This window comes from Tamandua tetradactyla, chromosome 2 (assembly GCF_023851605.1).
Source record: "Tamandua tetradactyla isolate mTamTet1 chromosome 2, mTamTet1.pri, whole genome shotgun sequence".
NCBI lineage: Eukaryota > Metazoa > Chordata > Mammalia > Pilosa > Myrmecophagidae > Tamandua > Tamandua tetradactyla.
The window spans coordinates 161,144,068-161,162,657 of NC_135328.1; the positions used below are offsets into that span (position 1 = coordinate 161,144,068).

At 38.6% G+C, this 18,590-nt stretch overlaps 1 protein-coding gene across 16 annotated transcripts in view; it reads right to left on the bottom strand.

Annotated features, from left to right (window-relative positions):
- The window catches only part of FGGY (FGGY carbohydrate kinase domain containing), a 515,661-nt gene that overhangs the window by 139,223 nt on the left and 357,848 nt on the right, over positions 1-18,590 (bottom strand). For all 16 annotated transcript variants that reach the window (XM_077149482.1, XM_077149492.1, XM_077149484.1 and 13 more), the window contains one exon: positions 8,678-8,739. In XM_077149482.1, coding sequence (XP_077005597.1) covers positions 8,678-8,739 — 62 coding nt within the window. The remainder of the gene's footprint in view (positions 1-8,677; positions 8,740-18,590) is intronic.

Consider the following 18,590-nt stretch of genomic DNA (forward strand, 5'->3'; position numbering starts at 1 on the left):
TTTCTCATTTCTATTTTTGTTGCTTTTTCTAGAGTGATGCAAATGTTTTAAAAATGCTCATAGTGATGAATACAAAACTATGTGATGATATTGTGAGCCACTGAGTATATACTTTGAATGGCCTGCATGTGCATGAAGATATCTTTAAAATATCTTTTAAAATGATGCCAAGACTATGTTTAACAGGAAAACATCAGCAGTATCACAGCAACACCAGGGGTAAATAATGGGGTAGGGACAAGAATTAAGGGAGGTTTAGAGTTCCTATTGGTGAGGGTATGTTTATTGGTTATCTTTCTCTTGGGAACAATGAAATTATCTAAAATTGAGAGTGTTGATGGACTGTGGACTTTGGTCATTATACATGATGCCTAATGAATGCAGGTTTGGCTGAAGGATGCACTGATTGAGAAGTAGATTGGTGAATGATGGTGTATACATATGATCAAATACTGTGCTGCTACAAAAAGGAGTGAAATTTTGAGGCATGCAACATTGTAAATGAACCTGTGAGACATTTGGTGAGGCACAATAAGCCAGAAACAAAAGAGCAATTATTGCATAGTCTCCTTTAGAAAATCCTTATTAAGGAAACAGAGGCCTAGATTGTAACTCTTACAGCAGTCACATTTAGTCCAGAGTGGTAATTATTCTTTCTGAATTTTGAGAGGTTCTTTTATATATGTTGTTCTAGTTTGCTAGCTGCTGGAACGCAACACACCAGAGATGGACTGGCTTCTAATAAAATGGGATTTATTTCATTAGTTCTTCAGAGGAAAGGCAATTAACTTTTATCTGAGGTTCTTTCTTATGTGGGAAGGCTCAGGGTGATCTCTGCTGGCCTTCTCTCCAGGCCTCTAGGTTCCAACAACTTTCCCTGGGGTGTTTTCTTTCTGCATCTCCAAAGGCCTGGACTGAGCTGCGAGTGCTGAGATGAGGTATGCTGAGCTGCTTGGGCTGTGCTATGTTGAGCTCTCTCGTTTAAGCATCAGCCAATTAAATCAAACATCATTCATCACAGCAGGCATGCCTCCTAGCTGACTGCAGATGTAATGAGTAACGGATGAGATTCATGTATCATTGGCTCATGTCCACAGCAACATAACTAGATACCTTCACCTGACCAAGTTGACAACTGAATCTAACTACCACATATGTATAACCTGGTATTTAGAGATAAGAATGAAGCCAATCAGGTAGGGATTAAGGTAATTCAGAACACAGGGGTAAGGAAGACAATGTCTATATCTTAGAACCTCACCTTCTCTTAGAGACCAAAGGAAGAAAGGTACATTTTGTCTGGAAACTAAATTTTCTAAAGCACATAATCTAACTCAAACCTGTCTGGATAGCTCATTTAAACTATCACAACACAGGGAGCCCAGAATAAGAAAGAGGTCCTTTAATCCTGCATAGCTTAATATAATGCCTGGATACATCCTAGAATATATTAAGCAGATAATCTACAAGTATAGGCAAAGTCCTTTGAGGAGATGAGAAAAAAACATGGAACTATTAAACTTTACCACTGCAGAAACCCCTAATACTGTGTCAAACATTAGGGACACTCAAATCAATAGGCCGACCCTTGTCCTTGAAGCTTGCTCTTGTGAAGTTTGTGTATGTAGTGGAGAAGCTTAGGCTACCTATAGGTGTGCCATAGAGTTACTTCTGGAGGACTCTTTTGTTGTTCAGATGTGGACTTTCTCTCTCTAAGCCCAACTCTGCAAATGAAATCATTGCCCTCCCCCTACATGGAATATGACATCCAGAGGTGAAAGTCACCCTGGAGGCATGGGAGGTGACTCCCAGGGATGAGTTTGGCCCTGGTGCTATGGAATTAACAATGCCATTCTGACCAAAAGGGAGAAAGAAAGTGTAACAAATAAGGTGACAAAGTGGCTGAGAGAGTTCAAATGGAGTCGAGAGGCTACTCTGGAGGTCACTCTTACGCAAGCTTCAATTAGACATTGCTACCTACCATAATTGGCCAAATCCCAACCAAAACCATTCCAGCCAATCCTCAGAACACCTAGGGCAATATATAAGATTCACAATGTTCCATGCACTAGGGTAACTTTCCAGAAACCTACAAGTTCCAGATGGGTCCTTGGACAAGATATGTCCTGAAACCTAGAGGGGCGAGACTCTCCAGAACATCAACTAGATCCATCTCCTTACCCCATATTACTGACAGCCCCTCCCAACATGAAAAAATTAGAATAGGCATAGCCCAAATACCCCTAAAGAGTGGAAGAAAGATAAAAGGTGGTGGCGGAGTTATACAGAAAAAGTAGGGTTTAACAAATAAGCATGATTACTGAATCATTAAATGATATTTCTTTTAGTCTCCAGCATCTCAGAGCAGCTAGAAGTAAAAACCTAAAATTGTGGGATTGTAACCCATATCAAACTCTGAAATCTGTTCTACAACTAATTGTTGTTATGCGTTTGAAATATATTGCTTTTTTGTACATGCGTTATTTTTCACACACATTAAAAAAAAGTTGATTATGATGATAAAAAAATATTTATTCCTTCTAGCCTCCAATGTTCTGGAGCATCTAGAAGGAAAAATCTAAGATGATGGTGTGGTAGCCCACGACAAACTCTGGAATCTGTCTTGTAACTACTGGTTGAAGAGTGCTCTGAAAACTATTGCTTTTTTCTTTCTTTGCTTTGTACACACGTTATATTATACAATAAAAATAGTTAAAAAATAAAACAAGAAATGATGCCAAGAGTGTAGAGGGTGTCATCTTAGATAGTGAAAAGAGAGAAGAAGGCGAAGAACCCAGAGGCAATGAACTTTAATGTCAGCAGTCAAGAAAAGGGTCATGAGCCTGAAGAGATTTCAAGATTTCCTCAGAGACAGAGGAAGAAAATGGGAGGTTAAGCAAGGAAAGAGAATGTTAAAAGGAATGGAGGCGCCATGTGGCTGAGAACTCAGGAAAAGGGTCTGAAAAGTACCCTATGGATTCAGCACTAACGACCTTAGCAGCAACTTGTCAGAGGGCAGAAGATGCTAGAAATCAGATTGGAGAGGGTAAGGAAGAAGCAGATGGTGAGGAAACAGAGAAAAGAGTATAGGCAATGGTTTTTTAAAAAGCTTATCATCTCTAAAGCAGGGGAGAAATAAAGGGGTTATTTAAATCCAGGTCTGACTCAAGACTGAATCCTGGAAGTTGTTGCTTCTGAACGACACTCTGCTGCTGCTGCCTCTCTGAGCCTTCATATCCATCCACAAATTCTTTCATCCTTCCTTCCTTTCTACTTTCAATCAAATCCACTCACCTGACATTCATCTACAGAAGAAAGTTCTGGAAATTTTGAGTATTTCACTGCAAAGCCTAACTATCCCTTAGGTTTGTGATGAGCTTAAAAATCTTCAAAGACTGTCATTCCCATCATCCACTTTTATCCTTATAACACTGTAAAATGAGTTAATAACAAGGAGCGCAGTATCATCCTGATTTCATGGATGAGGAAAGCGAGGAACTGAGACATCCATGACAAAACTTGCACAACAAGCCAAAGTCTCTAATTCCTAGCTCAGTGTCCTCAGGACTACAGGATACTCTTCACAAGAAGATTAGCAGGTGTGGATGATTTCCGTCTGCTCTCAGCTCTGGAACAATGATTACCAGGACTTCCTCCTCCCTGTTTCATAATCACTATCATTCGAGGTAATAGTCATTGCTCTAGTTGCGTTAACAAAGTCTTGTCAAATATATTACCTCACTATCTCAAAATCAATTCTTAAAGGTGACTTAAGGCTGGTTCTCTCCTACTTTCAAATGTTAGGATGAGAAAACTGAAATTCACACAATGGTAACTGAAGAAGCTGAGATTTGAATCCAACTCGCTGAACTCCAAATCCAGTGCTCTTTTTCTTTGGGTTAGTGGTTGATAGATGCTACATCTCTCCGAGAATCCGATGAAGCTATGGCCCATCTTCATAATAATATATGCTTACGTATATAATCAAATCTGTTCTGTATACAATTTCAAGGGGCTCACTGATCATCTGAAGTGAGGAATTGCTGCTCTAGGTTATACAGTCTCTAAGGCAACTAAAGTGATAGTTGATAAGGTTAACTGCTGTAATCCCTCTCCCTCTCGCTGCTAATTGCATTATAATTAGAGAGCCTTAAAAGGGAAAGCTTTTGAAGCTTTTCTCAAACTTCTTGTCAGGTGTAATCCTCCTTTCTCTATACAGTTACAACACATTGCTTATAATCTAGTCCTGCTGCATTTCATTCTGCACTATGCAGGTCTGCCTCCCCCCTTAGAATGCAAATTCCTTCAAGGAATGGAAATGTCTAATACAAGTAATGGCAATAACCATAACAAGAACTTCTATCACTACCACTACCATTTACTGTATACCTGTTACAACCTGACACTTCACATGATGTGCTAGGCATTATTCAAAACATTTAATTTTCTCAACAGCCCTATGAGATGGTTACTATTATTTACCCTTACAGTGAAGTATTAAGGTACAAAGAAGGCAAATTGCCTAGGGTCACACTTTTAGTAAGAGATGGAGCAGAACCACAGGCAATTTGGTTCCAGAGTCCATGACATTAACCACCACCTTAGAATTTCTCTTTTCCCCCACACTGGCTACACTGGGTTTCTCTATTAATTTTCTAAAAGATCTTAATTTTCTTAAAAAGCCCAATTGTTTGGCATTATTCTTATCATATATACTTATTTATTCTTTTTAAAACTTTTTATTTTGAGATTATTTTAGATTTACAGAAAAGTTACAAAAATAATAGTGCTCCCTTATACTCTTTACTTAAGAAACTAACATAGTACGATACTCTTGACTAATCTATAGACTTAGATGAATTTCACTAGTTCCTCCCCCCGAAAATGCCCTTTCTCTGGCACTTGATCTAATCCATGATCTTACATTGTTTTTACTTGTACTATCTCCTTACCTTCCTCCAATCCAGGACAGTTCTACAGTATTTTTTTTGAGTTTCATAACCTTCTTTTGAAGTATACTGGTTAATAATTTTGTAGAATGCCCTTCAATTTAGGTTTGTCTGATGTTTTCTCATGTACATGCTGAGGTTATTCATTTTTGGCAAGAGCCTCACAGAAATGATGTTGTGTCCTTCTCAGTGTATCATTTACATGATGATATATCTTATTACTAGTATTAATTATTTTGAATGCTTGGGTAAGGTCATGTCTGCCAGATATCCAGACTGTAAAGTTACTATTTTTCCCTTTTATAATTAATAAGTCTCTTGCAGGCTGATACTTTGGGGTTATGAAAACATCCTGCTTCTTGCCATACTTCCACCACCAATTTTAGCATCCACTAATGATTCTTGCCTGCAACAATTATTACCATGATGTTTGTCTAATAAGCATTTTCCTATTTCCTCTACATCTGTTCATTGGAAGTCCACTGAAAAGAAGACTTTTTCTCCCATTTATTTATTTCTTCACTTACTTATTATTTATATTATTATGGACTCATGGATGGTTATTTTTTACTATCATTATTTATTTTGTGGCTCAAATTGTTTCAGATTAGCCTACTGAAAGATCCTTCAAGCTAGCTACCATATCCTTTGACAATTCTTTTTTTTTTCTTTTAGCAATTCCTCACTTATTGGACTGCAAAATATTCATATGTTTTCCCTACTCCAGCTCTGAATTTGATCATTTTCCTAAAGGGTCCTGGTCCATTTTATTGGAAGACCAGAAGAATAATATTTAAAAATTGTTTCTGTTTCTTGGCTGTTAAATACCATAAAATGGACTGGATTAAACCACAGGAACTTATTGACTTACAGTTTTGAGGCTAGAAGTTCATAACTGAGGCAGCAGCAAGGTGATGTTTCCTTTCCAAATATTGCAGCATTCCAGGGCTGGCTGCTGGTGATCCCTGGCCCTTGGCTTTTCTGTCACGTGGCAGTGCATGTAGCAGCATCTTTCCTTTCTCTTCCAGGTTACACTGATTTCAAGCTGCTGCTGCTTCTTTTTTTAAATTTAATTTAATTTTTAAATTTATTTTTATTTATTTTTTCAGTCCTTTAAAAATTTTTATTCTAATAACATATATACAACCTAAAATTTTCCCTTTTAACCATATTCAAATATATAATTCAGTGCTGTTAATTATGTTCACAATTTTGTGCTACCATCACTATCATCTATTACCAAAACTTTTCCATGACCACAAACATAAACTCTACAATTTAAGTATTAACTCCCTACTCCTTAACACCACCCTGGCTGCTCCCTGTGGTTTCTCTCTTTGTGGCCTTCTCTATAAGACTTCTAGTAATAGGATTAAGACCCATCCAGAATCCACAGGGCCATCCAGAATTAACTGAAGCAACCTCATGAAAAGATCCTGTTTACAGTAGGCTCACACGCACAGGAATGGATGAAGAACTTGTTTATCTGTGGCACATACTCCAAGCCACCACACAGAAACCAAGCTCTTGGTGCCAGATATGTACATTGTTAAGAGGGTGCTGTAGCCTCCGGGCCATCTCAGCAGAGAGAGCTATGGGACATATTATGTATACTAATACAAAAACACACTATTTTTATTTATATCTCTGTGTTTTATTAAAGTCACAAGTTCATACTGATACCTCTGATTTTTATTTTCTCCAAATATCTCTGTTGGTAAATAAATCCTAACCCACAAAAAATTCCATACATAGTGTATAATCAATAGTCCACAACCTTACACAGTTGTGCACTCACCACCACAATCACTCCCTAGAACACCTGCCTCACTCCCGAAAAAGAAACAAAAAGAAAAAAGAAAAAAAACTTATATTTATGATACCCTCTGTCCCTACCCCCCATCAACCATCACAACCTCCGTCCACTCAATGCACTCCAACCCTTGTCCTCCCTATTATCTGTCCACTCTCTTTCCAGATCTTCTACCCATCTGTCCATATCCTAGGCAAAAGGAGCATCAGACACAAGGTCCCCACAATCACACAGTTACGCTGCAAAAGCCACACCACTACACAATCATCTTCAAGAATCAAGGACAGAGGAACACAGCTCAACAGCCCCAGGCAGCCCCCTCTAGCCACTCCAACACCCCACAAATCAAAAAGGGATATCCCTACAATGCACAAAAACACCCTCCAGGACAACCTCTTGAAGCTGCCAGAAATCTCTCAGCCACCAAAAGGCTGCTTTGTCCCATTTCTCTCCTCTCCATACCCCATCAAGAAGGCCCTCCCAATCCCACCTCCCCCATGCCAGGTCCCACCCCACACTGCCAGTGAGACCCTCACCCCTGGGGGTCACTTCCCATGTAGCGAGGAGGGCAGCAAGCCCACCACTGAGTTGGCCCAGAGACAGAGAGGCCACACTCAAGCAACAGAAGAAGTTCTCTCGGGGTGAGTCCCAGGCCCAACTCCAAGTCAGCCTAGCCTGTACTGCACAGGAACATGTTTCACAGAGGCGAACCCCAATCAAGGGCCTGACCCATTGAGCTGGTTTTCTCCACTGCCCATGAGAACATCGGATACTTCTGATTTTAATACAGTACTACAGAATTCATTCCATTCTTGCCCCTTTTCTTACTTATAACTGGCAGTGAAAAACCTTGCTTTCATTTTCTATAATTGTGGTATTCATATCATGCATTTTCAAGATGGCAAATGCATACTCCTATGAAAAATAAATTTACTAATTACAATCCAGTATTTATATAGAGTTATTTTTGTCTTTAGCTATATAGCATACTGTCAAAATACTCTTTTCCAGTTACTTAATCTAGTTCTGTTTTTCCCACTCTCTTTAATGTGGTTATACTATTTATTTGTAAAACAGTCAGCTTCTTTTTAAATTATTATTTATATTTCACTTTGCATCTGTCCCTCCACACACACGCATATCCTGGCACACATCTGTTATATCTACCTATTTACCTACCTACCTAGTTACCTACATATCTATTACTTTACTTTATTTTTTTTTGGGGGGGGGGATATGAACCATCACAATGTTTCTAAGAATCAAAGTTAAACAAAAAGGTATTCTCAAGAAATGTCACTCCCTCCTACTATCCTAATCCCAATCTCTATTCTTTCCATCTCATACCTACCCACCCCAGAAACTGATGGCACCAATTTTTGGTTTAACCTTCCTGAATCATCTATACAAATAAATAGATACATATACATTTTATTATATCTTCTTTCCCATATGAAAGAGAGCATATGGCAGATGTTTTGTACCCAGCTTTCTTCACTTTACAGCGCATTCTGGAAGTCCCTGCAAAGCAATTACAATCCTCACATTTTACAGATGAAGAGACTGGTTTAAAGAGGTTGAATACCTTGTCCAAGTTCACACACCTAATAAGGAGTAAAGCTAGGATTTGAACCCGGGAAGTTCTTACTCCAAAATCATCATTCCTTCTTCTAGTTCAGTTTCTTATCCGGCACCTCTGGGGATATTCTTGGGGGTTCTTTAGGTTCTTTGAATTCCCACAGATAATTTTAAAAATTAATATATGTATGTTCTGAATCACTGGGATGACTATCTTATAACCAAGTACTGTAGGCATTTTCATTGTCTATAGGATTTGAAAATCACTCAGCTGTCCAAAGTGAATGCCCTCAATGAACCTTGGGAAAGTTGTAGAGGAAACAGAGAGGACAATTACCTGGCTGTGGCCTTGGCTTGTAGTTCAGGGAAGGCAGCATGTCCTTGCACCATGTGGTCTATCTGAAAAACAAGAGAGATGGGTCCAATCTATGTTTAAGTCAGGAAAAGATATTTTAAAATGTGTTTCTTTCAACTCTTAGTCTACAGAAGATCCAAGAATGTTAACATGCTAGCTCAGCAAGAGTGTCTCACTGCTTTTGAAAATCTATCTTTGCTTAACCTTCTGCCAGCCTCTTGGATTTATAAAACAAAGAAATTTAGAGATAAGAGTAGCAAGAAATAAAACTTCCAAGACTGAACTAGTAACAGCAGCTACTATTAGGTCCAAGAATATGATCAGGAAAGTGAGAGTGAGGACTCAGGGAAGCAGGGCTAATTAAAGTTAAATGGTGAAGTCTGGGTGTTAAAAGAACAAATCTTTTTTGGGCCACATCATTTTCCCTTCCTGATTCAGAACATTACTCCAGGGCAATGTGAAAACTTGAATTACTAACTGTGCCTTACTAATGGATCAGCTGAGTAAAACTGACTGTGACTAGGGAGCCCAATTTTAAAAAAATGACATGCCCCAGAGCTGTCAAGAGAACCTCTCTTGACTGAAAAGTTATCACATGGGAAACTGGATGTAGCTTGCTAAGGACAAAAATGCCTGAACTCTGCAACCATCTTCTCATTTGAAATCCCATGTCTAGGACTTATTTTTAATCCCTGCAGTTCTTTTAAACAAAATAATATGGAATATGCATCAGGATCTGCTTGCTAAAATACACCAAACAGTGTGTTTCAGTTCCTGAACCTAATTCTGTGTAATTTCTAGATGCTTACTTGAGTTTTGAGGACTCCAAAACAACCACTGTGATGGATTTCTTTAATCAAACTATGGATAGACTTGTTATTTTGGCCTCATAGAGACAGTTTCTCTGAGCACAGTTCCCAAGAGTCACCCTGGTGTAAAGAGAAAGAACATTTGTACTGGAAGCACCCAGACTGGGCTTAGGTGCTGGCTCTGATACTTACAAGCTGTCTATCTTTATGAAAGTCATTTAACTTCTCTGAGCCTTAAGAACCTCTTTTTATCTCCAGCCTCCCTTGTTTTTTTCAGAAATAGATTGTTATATTGCGGGGAAGTACACAGTGTCTTCTATAATGTCAATAATAATAGAAAAAAAGGTCGCTTTAAATTTATCATCTCATGTATCAATAGTATCAATGCTAACCTAAACATTTTATATTCATTATCTCATTTATTCCTTACAACATGCTTATGAAAGACTCTTTTCTAGTATGAAGAAGAGAAAAGAGGGGCTAAAAGAAGTTAAATAACTTGTCCAAGGTCATAGGGCAATAAGTGGCATATATACGTCTTTCTGTATCTAAAGTCACTGTCCTTAATTGCTAAACTAATTGCTCACTGAACTTCCAGGCATATAAGTTGTTGAATTCCATTTGCGCAATTCTGTGGGACTCTGTCAAAATAATACCAAAAACGACTCATCATTTCAAAAGAAAAAGTATCACACAAGTTTTGAATATTTACTTCCTGTGGGTTTAATCTTGGGCTAGTGGTATGGAAAAGATACTGGACCCTCAAATAATTTACAATCCATTGGGAGCATTAAGATGAAACCACTGGAATCACTAATAGATAATTAAAGGAATTACTTGATTTGATGCTAATTTCTATAGGAAGTGTTTTGGAGTTCAGAGAAGGGGGATTTAAATGACCTTGTTGAATCAGAAAAGGAATCCAGGAGGAAGTACATGACCCTAGCATGTGTGCATGTTGAATGTAGCTTTTTAGTATTTCCTAAAAGTTTAATGTACCAGGTACTGTTCTGGGCTCTGGGGATTTCTCCAGAAATAAATACATAGTAGCATCAAATAGGAGGTCAGTCATCTGGCAGTCATTATATACGTATAGTTGGGGGAGGTGCGGCTACAGCTGAGAAGCTACGAATAGGCAGAATTTGGAAGAGTAAAGTGCTAGAGGCTAGGCCTTCCAGAAAAGAGCTTTTGATAAGCAGAGATGCGAAGCAGGAAATATATAAATGATTATGGGCAGTAAGGGGACTGCTGGCACATCATAGGTGCTCAAAAACATTTGTTGAATAAATGTAGAATGAATAAAGCATAATGCAGGGGACCCATCATATGCTCTCATAGCACCATTTACCCCTCCTTGGTTGCAGTTATCATACTTTACATCCTCATCTCTATCTGCAATTTTCTGAATGCCATATGTTTCTACCACTTAACTTTAAGCTCCATAAAAGCAGGGACCATATCTGTACTAATCTTTTTTGTGTCCTCAGTGCCCAGCCAAGTTCTGTTAAATTAGAGAATAAGTAAAGTGGTGGAAATATGGGCAAATAAAGAGGGTGTGTCAGAGACAGTGGCTCTTGAAAACCAGGTAAGAATTTATACCTTTTTGGACTGGGGGCATCAAAAAATTTTCGCATTTGAGGAGCAAAATGATGAAAAGTTAAGGAAAATTAATCTGGTAAGGTATGCAGAACAGGGTCCAAGTGCAGCGAACAGGAAATGCAGACAAGGCTTAGAGGCTGATAATGGGAATACAAGGCACAAATATCCTTTCTCCTCCCTCTATTGTATAATTTATTAAATTATTTCACAATCATTAGTTTATATTCTGTCTCTTTCTCTAGGATTTTAGCACTTTAAGCCAGAATCCTATTTTCAACTCCCGAATGCCTAAAGCAATGGCTGGCAGCTTGAATGAATAAGATACATTTTAAATAAAATAAAACAGACTTTCTGATTGATCACTTATAGAATATTAAGAAATCTGATTCATGGGTGACTTTAAAGTTTGGGGTCTTATTGAAAAAGAACTTTGGCTCAGTGGAAAGAACATGGGCTCCAGAGACAAATGGACCTGGCTTTAAATCCACAGTCTGTACTTATATGTTGTGTTCTCTTGAAAAGTTTCTTAACCTCCCAGAGCTTTCAGTTCCTAGGACTATAAAATGGGGATGATGCAATTTGCTGTTTCGTCTCGTATATAGCTGGGTTTCAGTTCATAATGCCTTTTATTAAAGAAAAGGAATAACCCCAAAAGAGTGAAATAGTTAAATGTTCAGCTACACTGTTTTTTTCACAGCATTTGGTGGTAAAGGCCTATGTTGCTGAACAAAGAAAGGCCTCTTTGTCAAATAACTGAGCACTCATTCCAGTAGCCCAGAGTACTTGTTCCTAGGGTTGGTCTCTCTACTTATGTTCTATTCTCTAATGCATTTAGCACAGTATAGAAGAATACAGGGTCCAATTACTGGTTATTTGCTTCCCAGTGAAATAACAAGTTTCACCACAATGACTGTCTCTGCCAAGCCGTTGCCTTAGAAATACATAGACAGAGCCCAGTCCAACTCTATGACTGTTTTTTTGTTTCCAACATCATCTCAGATTTCAGTTCTGAAAGCAGGCAGCTTGAAAAGTAGGCAGAAAAGGCCAAAACCTATTTGGATAGGTAGGAAGCTTGAGCTGAGTAGTCAGGCCTTCTTTAGGATGACTTTCAGGTCCAGATCAAGAGGGAAAGTCTTGGGTTTTTAGGCCTTTCCTTTTAAAGGTGGTATCTGCATTTGGAACATGGGAGAAATAGAAATGCAATACAATATAACACAGAGATCATAAATGGGCAGTATGAGGTGGCATCTGGCCCACAGATGTATTTTGAGATGAATAATGTTTTAGAAAATGAGCCAATATTTTAAAATTGTGAGATTTCAGTACAAAATCAGATTCTGATTTTTCTTCAAGAACTGAAGAATATAAAACACTGGGCCATCCATACTCCCCCATGGCAACAGTCAGTTGGAGCTGAGTGACGACAACCCTTTCAGACAGGCATGCACCCTCCAGTTTACAAGAGGCCACACTACTCTTTATCATTCCCCAAGATAGACACCAGGTTTTTATCGATTTATCATCATGATTGCACTTTTAGAATTTAACGTGTAGTACAGATAACTTCTCTATGTCCATTTCTCTGTCAAAGGAGAGAACACAGAATTCAGCCCTAGAGTACTGCACATTTCAAGAAGCATTTCTTTGTGGAAGTAAAGGCTATTTCTTTGCCAATCTGTTTTTCATTTAAGCTATCTATCTGACCCTTTCAGGCATGTGAATCTTTGACCTGTGATATGGTAGAGAGAATATAAGACAAGGAATCCTGATTTCCTGAATTCATTCCTGGCTAAGGTGTGATCCTGAACAAATCCCTCTCCTCTTTTGCACCTCTGTGAAGTGACAGATTAAGACAGGATTGTCTCCAGTCTATTACTAAGACATTTAATAAATTATTATGACACCCAAAATGTTTGTAAAATTATGCAGAGAATTGCACTGTCTGAGATATCAAAGTGTTGGCTATAAATTTACAGGAAAGAATAACACCTAACAAAATCAAACCTGAAGTTTAACTTATAATTTTGCTAAGATAAAGTGATATTATTGCATGATGGCTTTTTCTGTTATAATAAGTTCAATTCATCAGTTTTGAAACTGTTTTTTCACTCTGCCTTGCAGATAAAGTAAGTCCCTAGGCTCAGAAAAACGCTCATCATTTATCTCAATGCCTTCTTTCCACTGGTATTTTCCTGTAATGTCACTTTTTTCATTTAAGTTATTTCAACTCTTTATTTACCTAGGATTCTTTTCTCAAAGCACAAACACTTTGCCTGATTTTTCCCAGCCTTGAAACTCTTGTGAAAACTGAATGAACGGAGAAAGCCCAACTTGGACAATTTATTTTATGCTGCTGAACTTATTATAACAGAAAAAGCCATCATGCAATAATATCACTTTATCTTAGCAAAATTATAAGTTAAACTTCAGGTTTGATTTTGTTAGGTGTTATTCTTTCCTGTAAATTTATAGCCAACACTTTGATATCTTAGACAGTGCAATTCTCTGCATAATTTTACAAACATTTTGGGTGTCATAATAATTTATTAAATGTCTTAGTAATAGACTGGAGACAATCCTGTCTTAATCTGTCACTTCACAGAGGTGCAAAAGAGGAGAGGGATTGCTGCAGAAACGCAGTAGTCCCACACCTGGCCCAGGAAAAGAATGGGAAGACTACGTGCAGATCCAGTCTTTTTCTTGTCTAATTGCTCTGGCTAGAACCTCCAACACAATGTTGAATAATAGTGGTGATAGTGGACATCCTTGTCTTGTTCCTGATCTTAGGGGGAAAGTTTTCAATTTTTCCCCATTGAGGATGATATTAGCTGTGGGTTTTTCATATATTCCCTCTATCATTTTAAGGAAGGTCCCTTGTATTCCTATCTTTTGAAGTGTTTTCAACAGGAAAGGATGTTGAATCTTGTCAAATGCCTTCTCTGCATCAATTGAGATGATCATGTGATTTTTCTGCTTTGATTTGTTGATATGGTGTATTACATTAATTGATTTTCTTATGTTGAACCATCCTTGCATACCTGGGATGAATCCTACTTGGTCATGATGTATAATTCTTTTAATGTGTTGTTGGATACGATTTGCTAGAATTTTATTGAGGATTTTTGCATCTATATTCATTAGAGAGATTGGTCTGTAGTTTTCTTTTTTTGTAATATCTTTGCCTGGTTTTGGTATGAGGGTGATGTTGGCTTCATAGAATGAATTAGGTAGTTTTCCCTCCACTTCGATTTTTTTGAAGAGTTTGAGGAGAGTTGGTACTAATTCTTTCTGGAATGTTTGATAGAATTCACATGTGAAGCTGTCTGGTCCTGGACTTTTCTTTTTAGGAAGTTTTTGAATGACTAATTCAATTTCTTTGCTTGTGATTGGTTTGTTGAGGTCATCTATTTCTTCTTGAGTCAAAGTTGGTTGTTCATGTCTTTCCAGGAACCCGTCCATTCCATCTAAATTGTTGTATTTATTAGCGTAAAGTTGTTCATAGTATCCTGTTATTACCTCCTTTATTTCTGTGAGGTCAGTAGTTATGTCTCCTCTTCCATTTCTGATCTTATTTATTTGCATTCTCTCTCTTCTTCTTTTTGTCAATCTTGCTAAGGGTCCATCAATCTTATTGATTTTCTCATAGAACCAACTTCTGGTCTTATTGATTTTCTCTATTGTTTCCATGTTTTCAATTTCATTTATTTCTGCTCTAATCTTTGTTATTTCTTTCCTTTTTCTTGCTTTGGGATTAGTTTGCTGTTCTTTCTCCAGTTCTTCCAAGTGGACAGTTAATTCCTGCATTTTTGCCTTTTCTTCTTTTCTGATATAGGCATTTAGGACAATAAATTTCCCTCTTAGCACTGCCTTTGCTGCGTCCCATAAGTTTTGATATGTTGTGTTTTCGTTTTCATTCGCCTCGAGGTATTTACTGATTTCTCTTGCAATTTCTTCTTTGAGTCACTCGTTGTTTAAGAGTGTGTTTCTGGCACTCAGCCTATTATTGATTTCCAACTTCATTCCTTTATGATCAGAGAAAGTGTTGTGTATGATTTCAATCTTTTTAAATTTGTTAAGACTTGCTTTGTGACCCAGCATATGGTCTATCTTTGAGAATGATCCATAAGCACTTGAGAAAAAGGTGTATCCTGCTGTTGTGGGATGTAATGTCCTATAAATGTCTGTTAAGTCTAGCTCATTTATAGTAATATTCAGTGACTTTGTATCTGAATGCTGCTGGCGTCTGGGCATTTAGTCAGATTTCCCTGGGTGTTGGACCCAACAGGTTGAAAGATTTTTCTGTGAAATCTCTGGGTTCTGTTTTTCTTATCCTGCCCAGTAGGTGGCGCTCGTGGCACACGTTTGTCTGCGGGTCCCACCAGTAAAAGGTGCTGTGGGTCCTTTAACTTTGGAAAACTCTCGCCGTGGGGCAGGTTCGCCAGCCGAAGCGGCTTGGAAGAGGGCCAGCCGGCCCGGGGGTCCAAACGCAGGGAGGTTCGCCGGCCGCCGCAGCCCGTGAGAGCACCCATCTGAATTTCCTAGTCGGCCCGGGGCGCCAAGCGTGGCGGGAGGGTGCCAGCCACCACGGCCCGGGGAAGTGCACCGTTCCCAGCCGGACCGGGAAGTCACGTGTTTGGAATGGACCCCCCGTCACTGTTCTCCGCGGCCTGGGGATTTCCGATCCAATTCTCTCAGTTGGTCCAGGGGGCCATGCGTGGTGGGGGCGCCAGCCGCTGCGGCTTGAGGGGACCGCCTGTCCAATTGTCCCAGCTGGCCCGGGAAGGAGGAAGGGAGGGATTCCGGCTGCTTGACGCCCCGCCCCGGGAACCCTGCGCCCCTCGGTGATCTCACCGAAGCGGGTTCTCTCAGCCAGTCAGCCGTTCCAGTATGGGGTATGCTGTCTTTTTGATCTCTGTCGTGGCTCCGGGAGCTGTTCTGTATCGTTTGTACTCCCCTAGTAGCTGTTCTGGAGGAGGAACTAAGATCCGCGTGTCTTACTAAGTCGCCATCTTCTCCAGAAATCTGTTTTATTTCTCTTAATTAAAAAACGTGTATGACTAAAGCAAAAACTATCAAAACTACTGTATTATTGGGTTTATAGCACATGTAGATATCATACATTTGACAAATATGGCATAAAGAACTGTGGGGGATGGTAACTGGAACTGAACATTTTTATATTTTACATGAAGTAATACCATTTGCACTTTAAGCAGACTGAAAAGCTAGGGATGTTTATTGTACTTTCTAAAACAACAATTAAAAAATAATGCAGGATGAGCCCAAAGAGAGGTATGGAAAGATCAAAGGTGATGGTGGAATTATACATAGAAGGACTTAACATATGAATATGACTGCTGAATCATTAAATTGATATCTCTTTTAGTCTCCAGTATTTTAGAGCAGCTAGAAGTAAAAACCTAAAATTGTGAAATTGTAACCCATGTCAAAGTCTGAAATATGTTCTACAACTAATTGTGGTGCTGTGCTTTGAAATTTATAGCTTTTTTTGTATATATGTTATTGTTCACAAAAAAAGAAGGAAAGAAAAGCTGTTTGGGATGATAAAATAAAAAAAGTATTTAAGCCCTCTAGCCTCCTGTGTTCTGGAACAGCTAGAAAGAAAAATATGAGAGGATCATATGGTAGCCCATGACAAACTCTGGGATCTGTCCTGTAACACTTGTTGAAGAGTGTTTTAAAAACTATTGCTTTTTCATTTTTTTGCTTTGTATATATGTTATACTGTACAAAAAAAAGTTAAAAAAAATAATGCAGGGTGATGCAAAGGTGGCTCAGTGGCAGAATTCTCGCCTGCCATGCCAGAGACCTGGGTTGGATTCCTGGAGTATGCCCATGTTAAAAATAAATAAATTACAAAACAATGCAAAGAAAGGATAGCAAAAAGACAAAAAGCGAATATATAAATTAAAATGGAATTCTGAAATTGAAAAAAATATTCAATTATCACAAAAGAAGGCAGGAAAGGAGGGACAGAGAAAGAAAACAGAAGTGATGACATACAGAGAATAGCAAAAATGAAAAACCTAAATTCAAGCACAGTAATCTTTACATTAAAGTAACAGTCTAAACACTTCAAGTAAAAGACAGAGATTGTGAGACTGGATGGAAAGCAAGAATCAACTGCATGTTGTGTACAAGAGATACACTTTACATAGAACAGGATAGAGCCAATGGTGGTTTGGTTAATGGTGCTGGGATTAGAAATAAAGAAAAACAGATGAATTGACAATATATTTTGAAGGTGGAACCAAGAGGCTCTCTGAGGGATTAAATGTGGGGGGAGGGGGAAAGGAGTAAACCATCCTAGTTTTCTGGCTTTTCTCAATGTATAAATGGTCGACCAATGATGGAGGATCAACTGTGGGAGTACATTAATTACTATAGCCAGAAAATTGGCAGTAATTCTTAACTCCTTCTTTTCTCCTCCTCACATCCAATCCATCTTTTCCATTGATGGCAATGTTATTCTTTCAATTGCTCAGGCCAAAACCTTGAACTCTCTCTGTTCTGCACACCCCACATCTAATCCATCAAGAAATCTTTGTTTTTTGACTTTACCTTTTAAATATGTCCAAAATCTGACCACTTTTTATCAGATCTAATGTCACCATCTCTATCTCTTATCAAGTTTACTACATTAGTCTCTTTCTGGTATCTCTCTTTTCAACTGTCCTACTCCACCTTATGGTCATATCATATCATTGCTCAGCTCATTAGTCTCTACTGGCTTCTCATTTCACTCAAAAGCCAAAATTCTTACAGTGGCTTACAAATCCTATATAATACAGCCCCCATCACTTTTTTCAACTTATCTCCTATTACTCTCATTTTGGTTTACTCTGCTCTATTCCTAAAGACCCCCTTGCTGTTCCAGTAATACCCCAGGCAAATGACCTCCTGAAGAGCTCTCCACTGATGGTTCCCTAGGTCTCGCCCTACTGAAAACTGTAATCTGCCCACTTGAACTCACAAGCTATCCTTTCTATTATTTTCAATAACTTATATCATAATATAAAATTGATTTACATTTTGTTTTACTGTTTTATTTATTCTTTATTGTATGTCTCTTCCTATTAGAATATATGCTTGGCAAGAGCACAGATTTTTTTTTTTTCCAAGAGGGGGAGGAGTTTTGTTCACTGCTGTTTGCTAACACACAACAGGGCCTGGAACAAAGTAGGCGTTCAGTAAGTACTGGTTGTACAAGTGAATGCCATTCTAAAGTTTACACTTTATTCTACAGACAAGTAGAGATCTATCGAGAGTAACATGGTCATATCTGTGTTTTAGGAGAATTGCTTTAGCTGTGGTGCAAGAGAGGGTTTGGGAGTGGGGGACAAATGAGAGGCAAGGAGCCAATTAGGAAGCTGTACAGGAATCCAGGTGAGTATACAAAAAATACAGTGAAGGCCAGGGCAGGAGGAGGGAGCAGGGAGGGATGTGCTTATGCCAAGTTGGTCTTT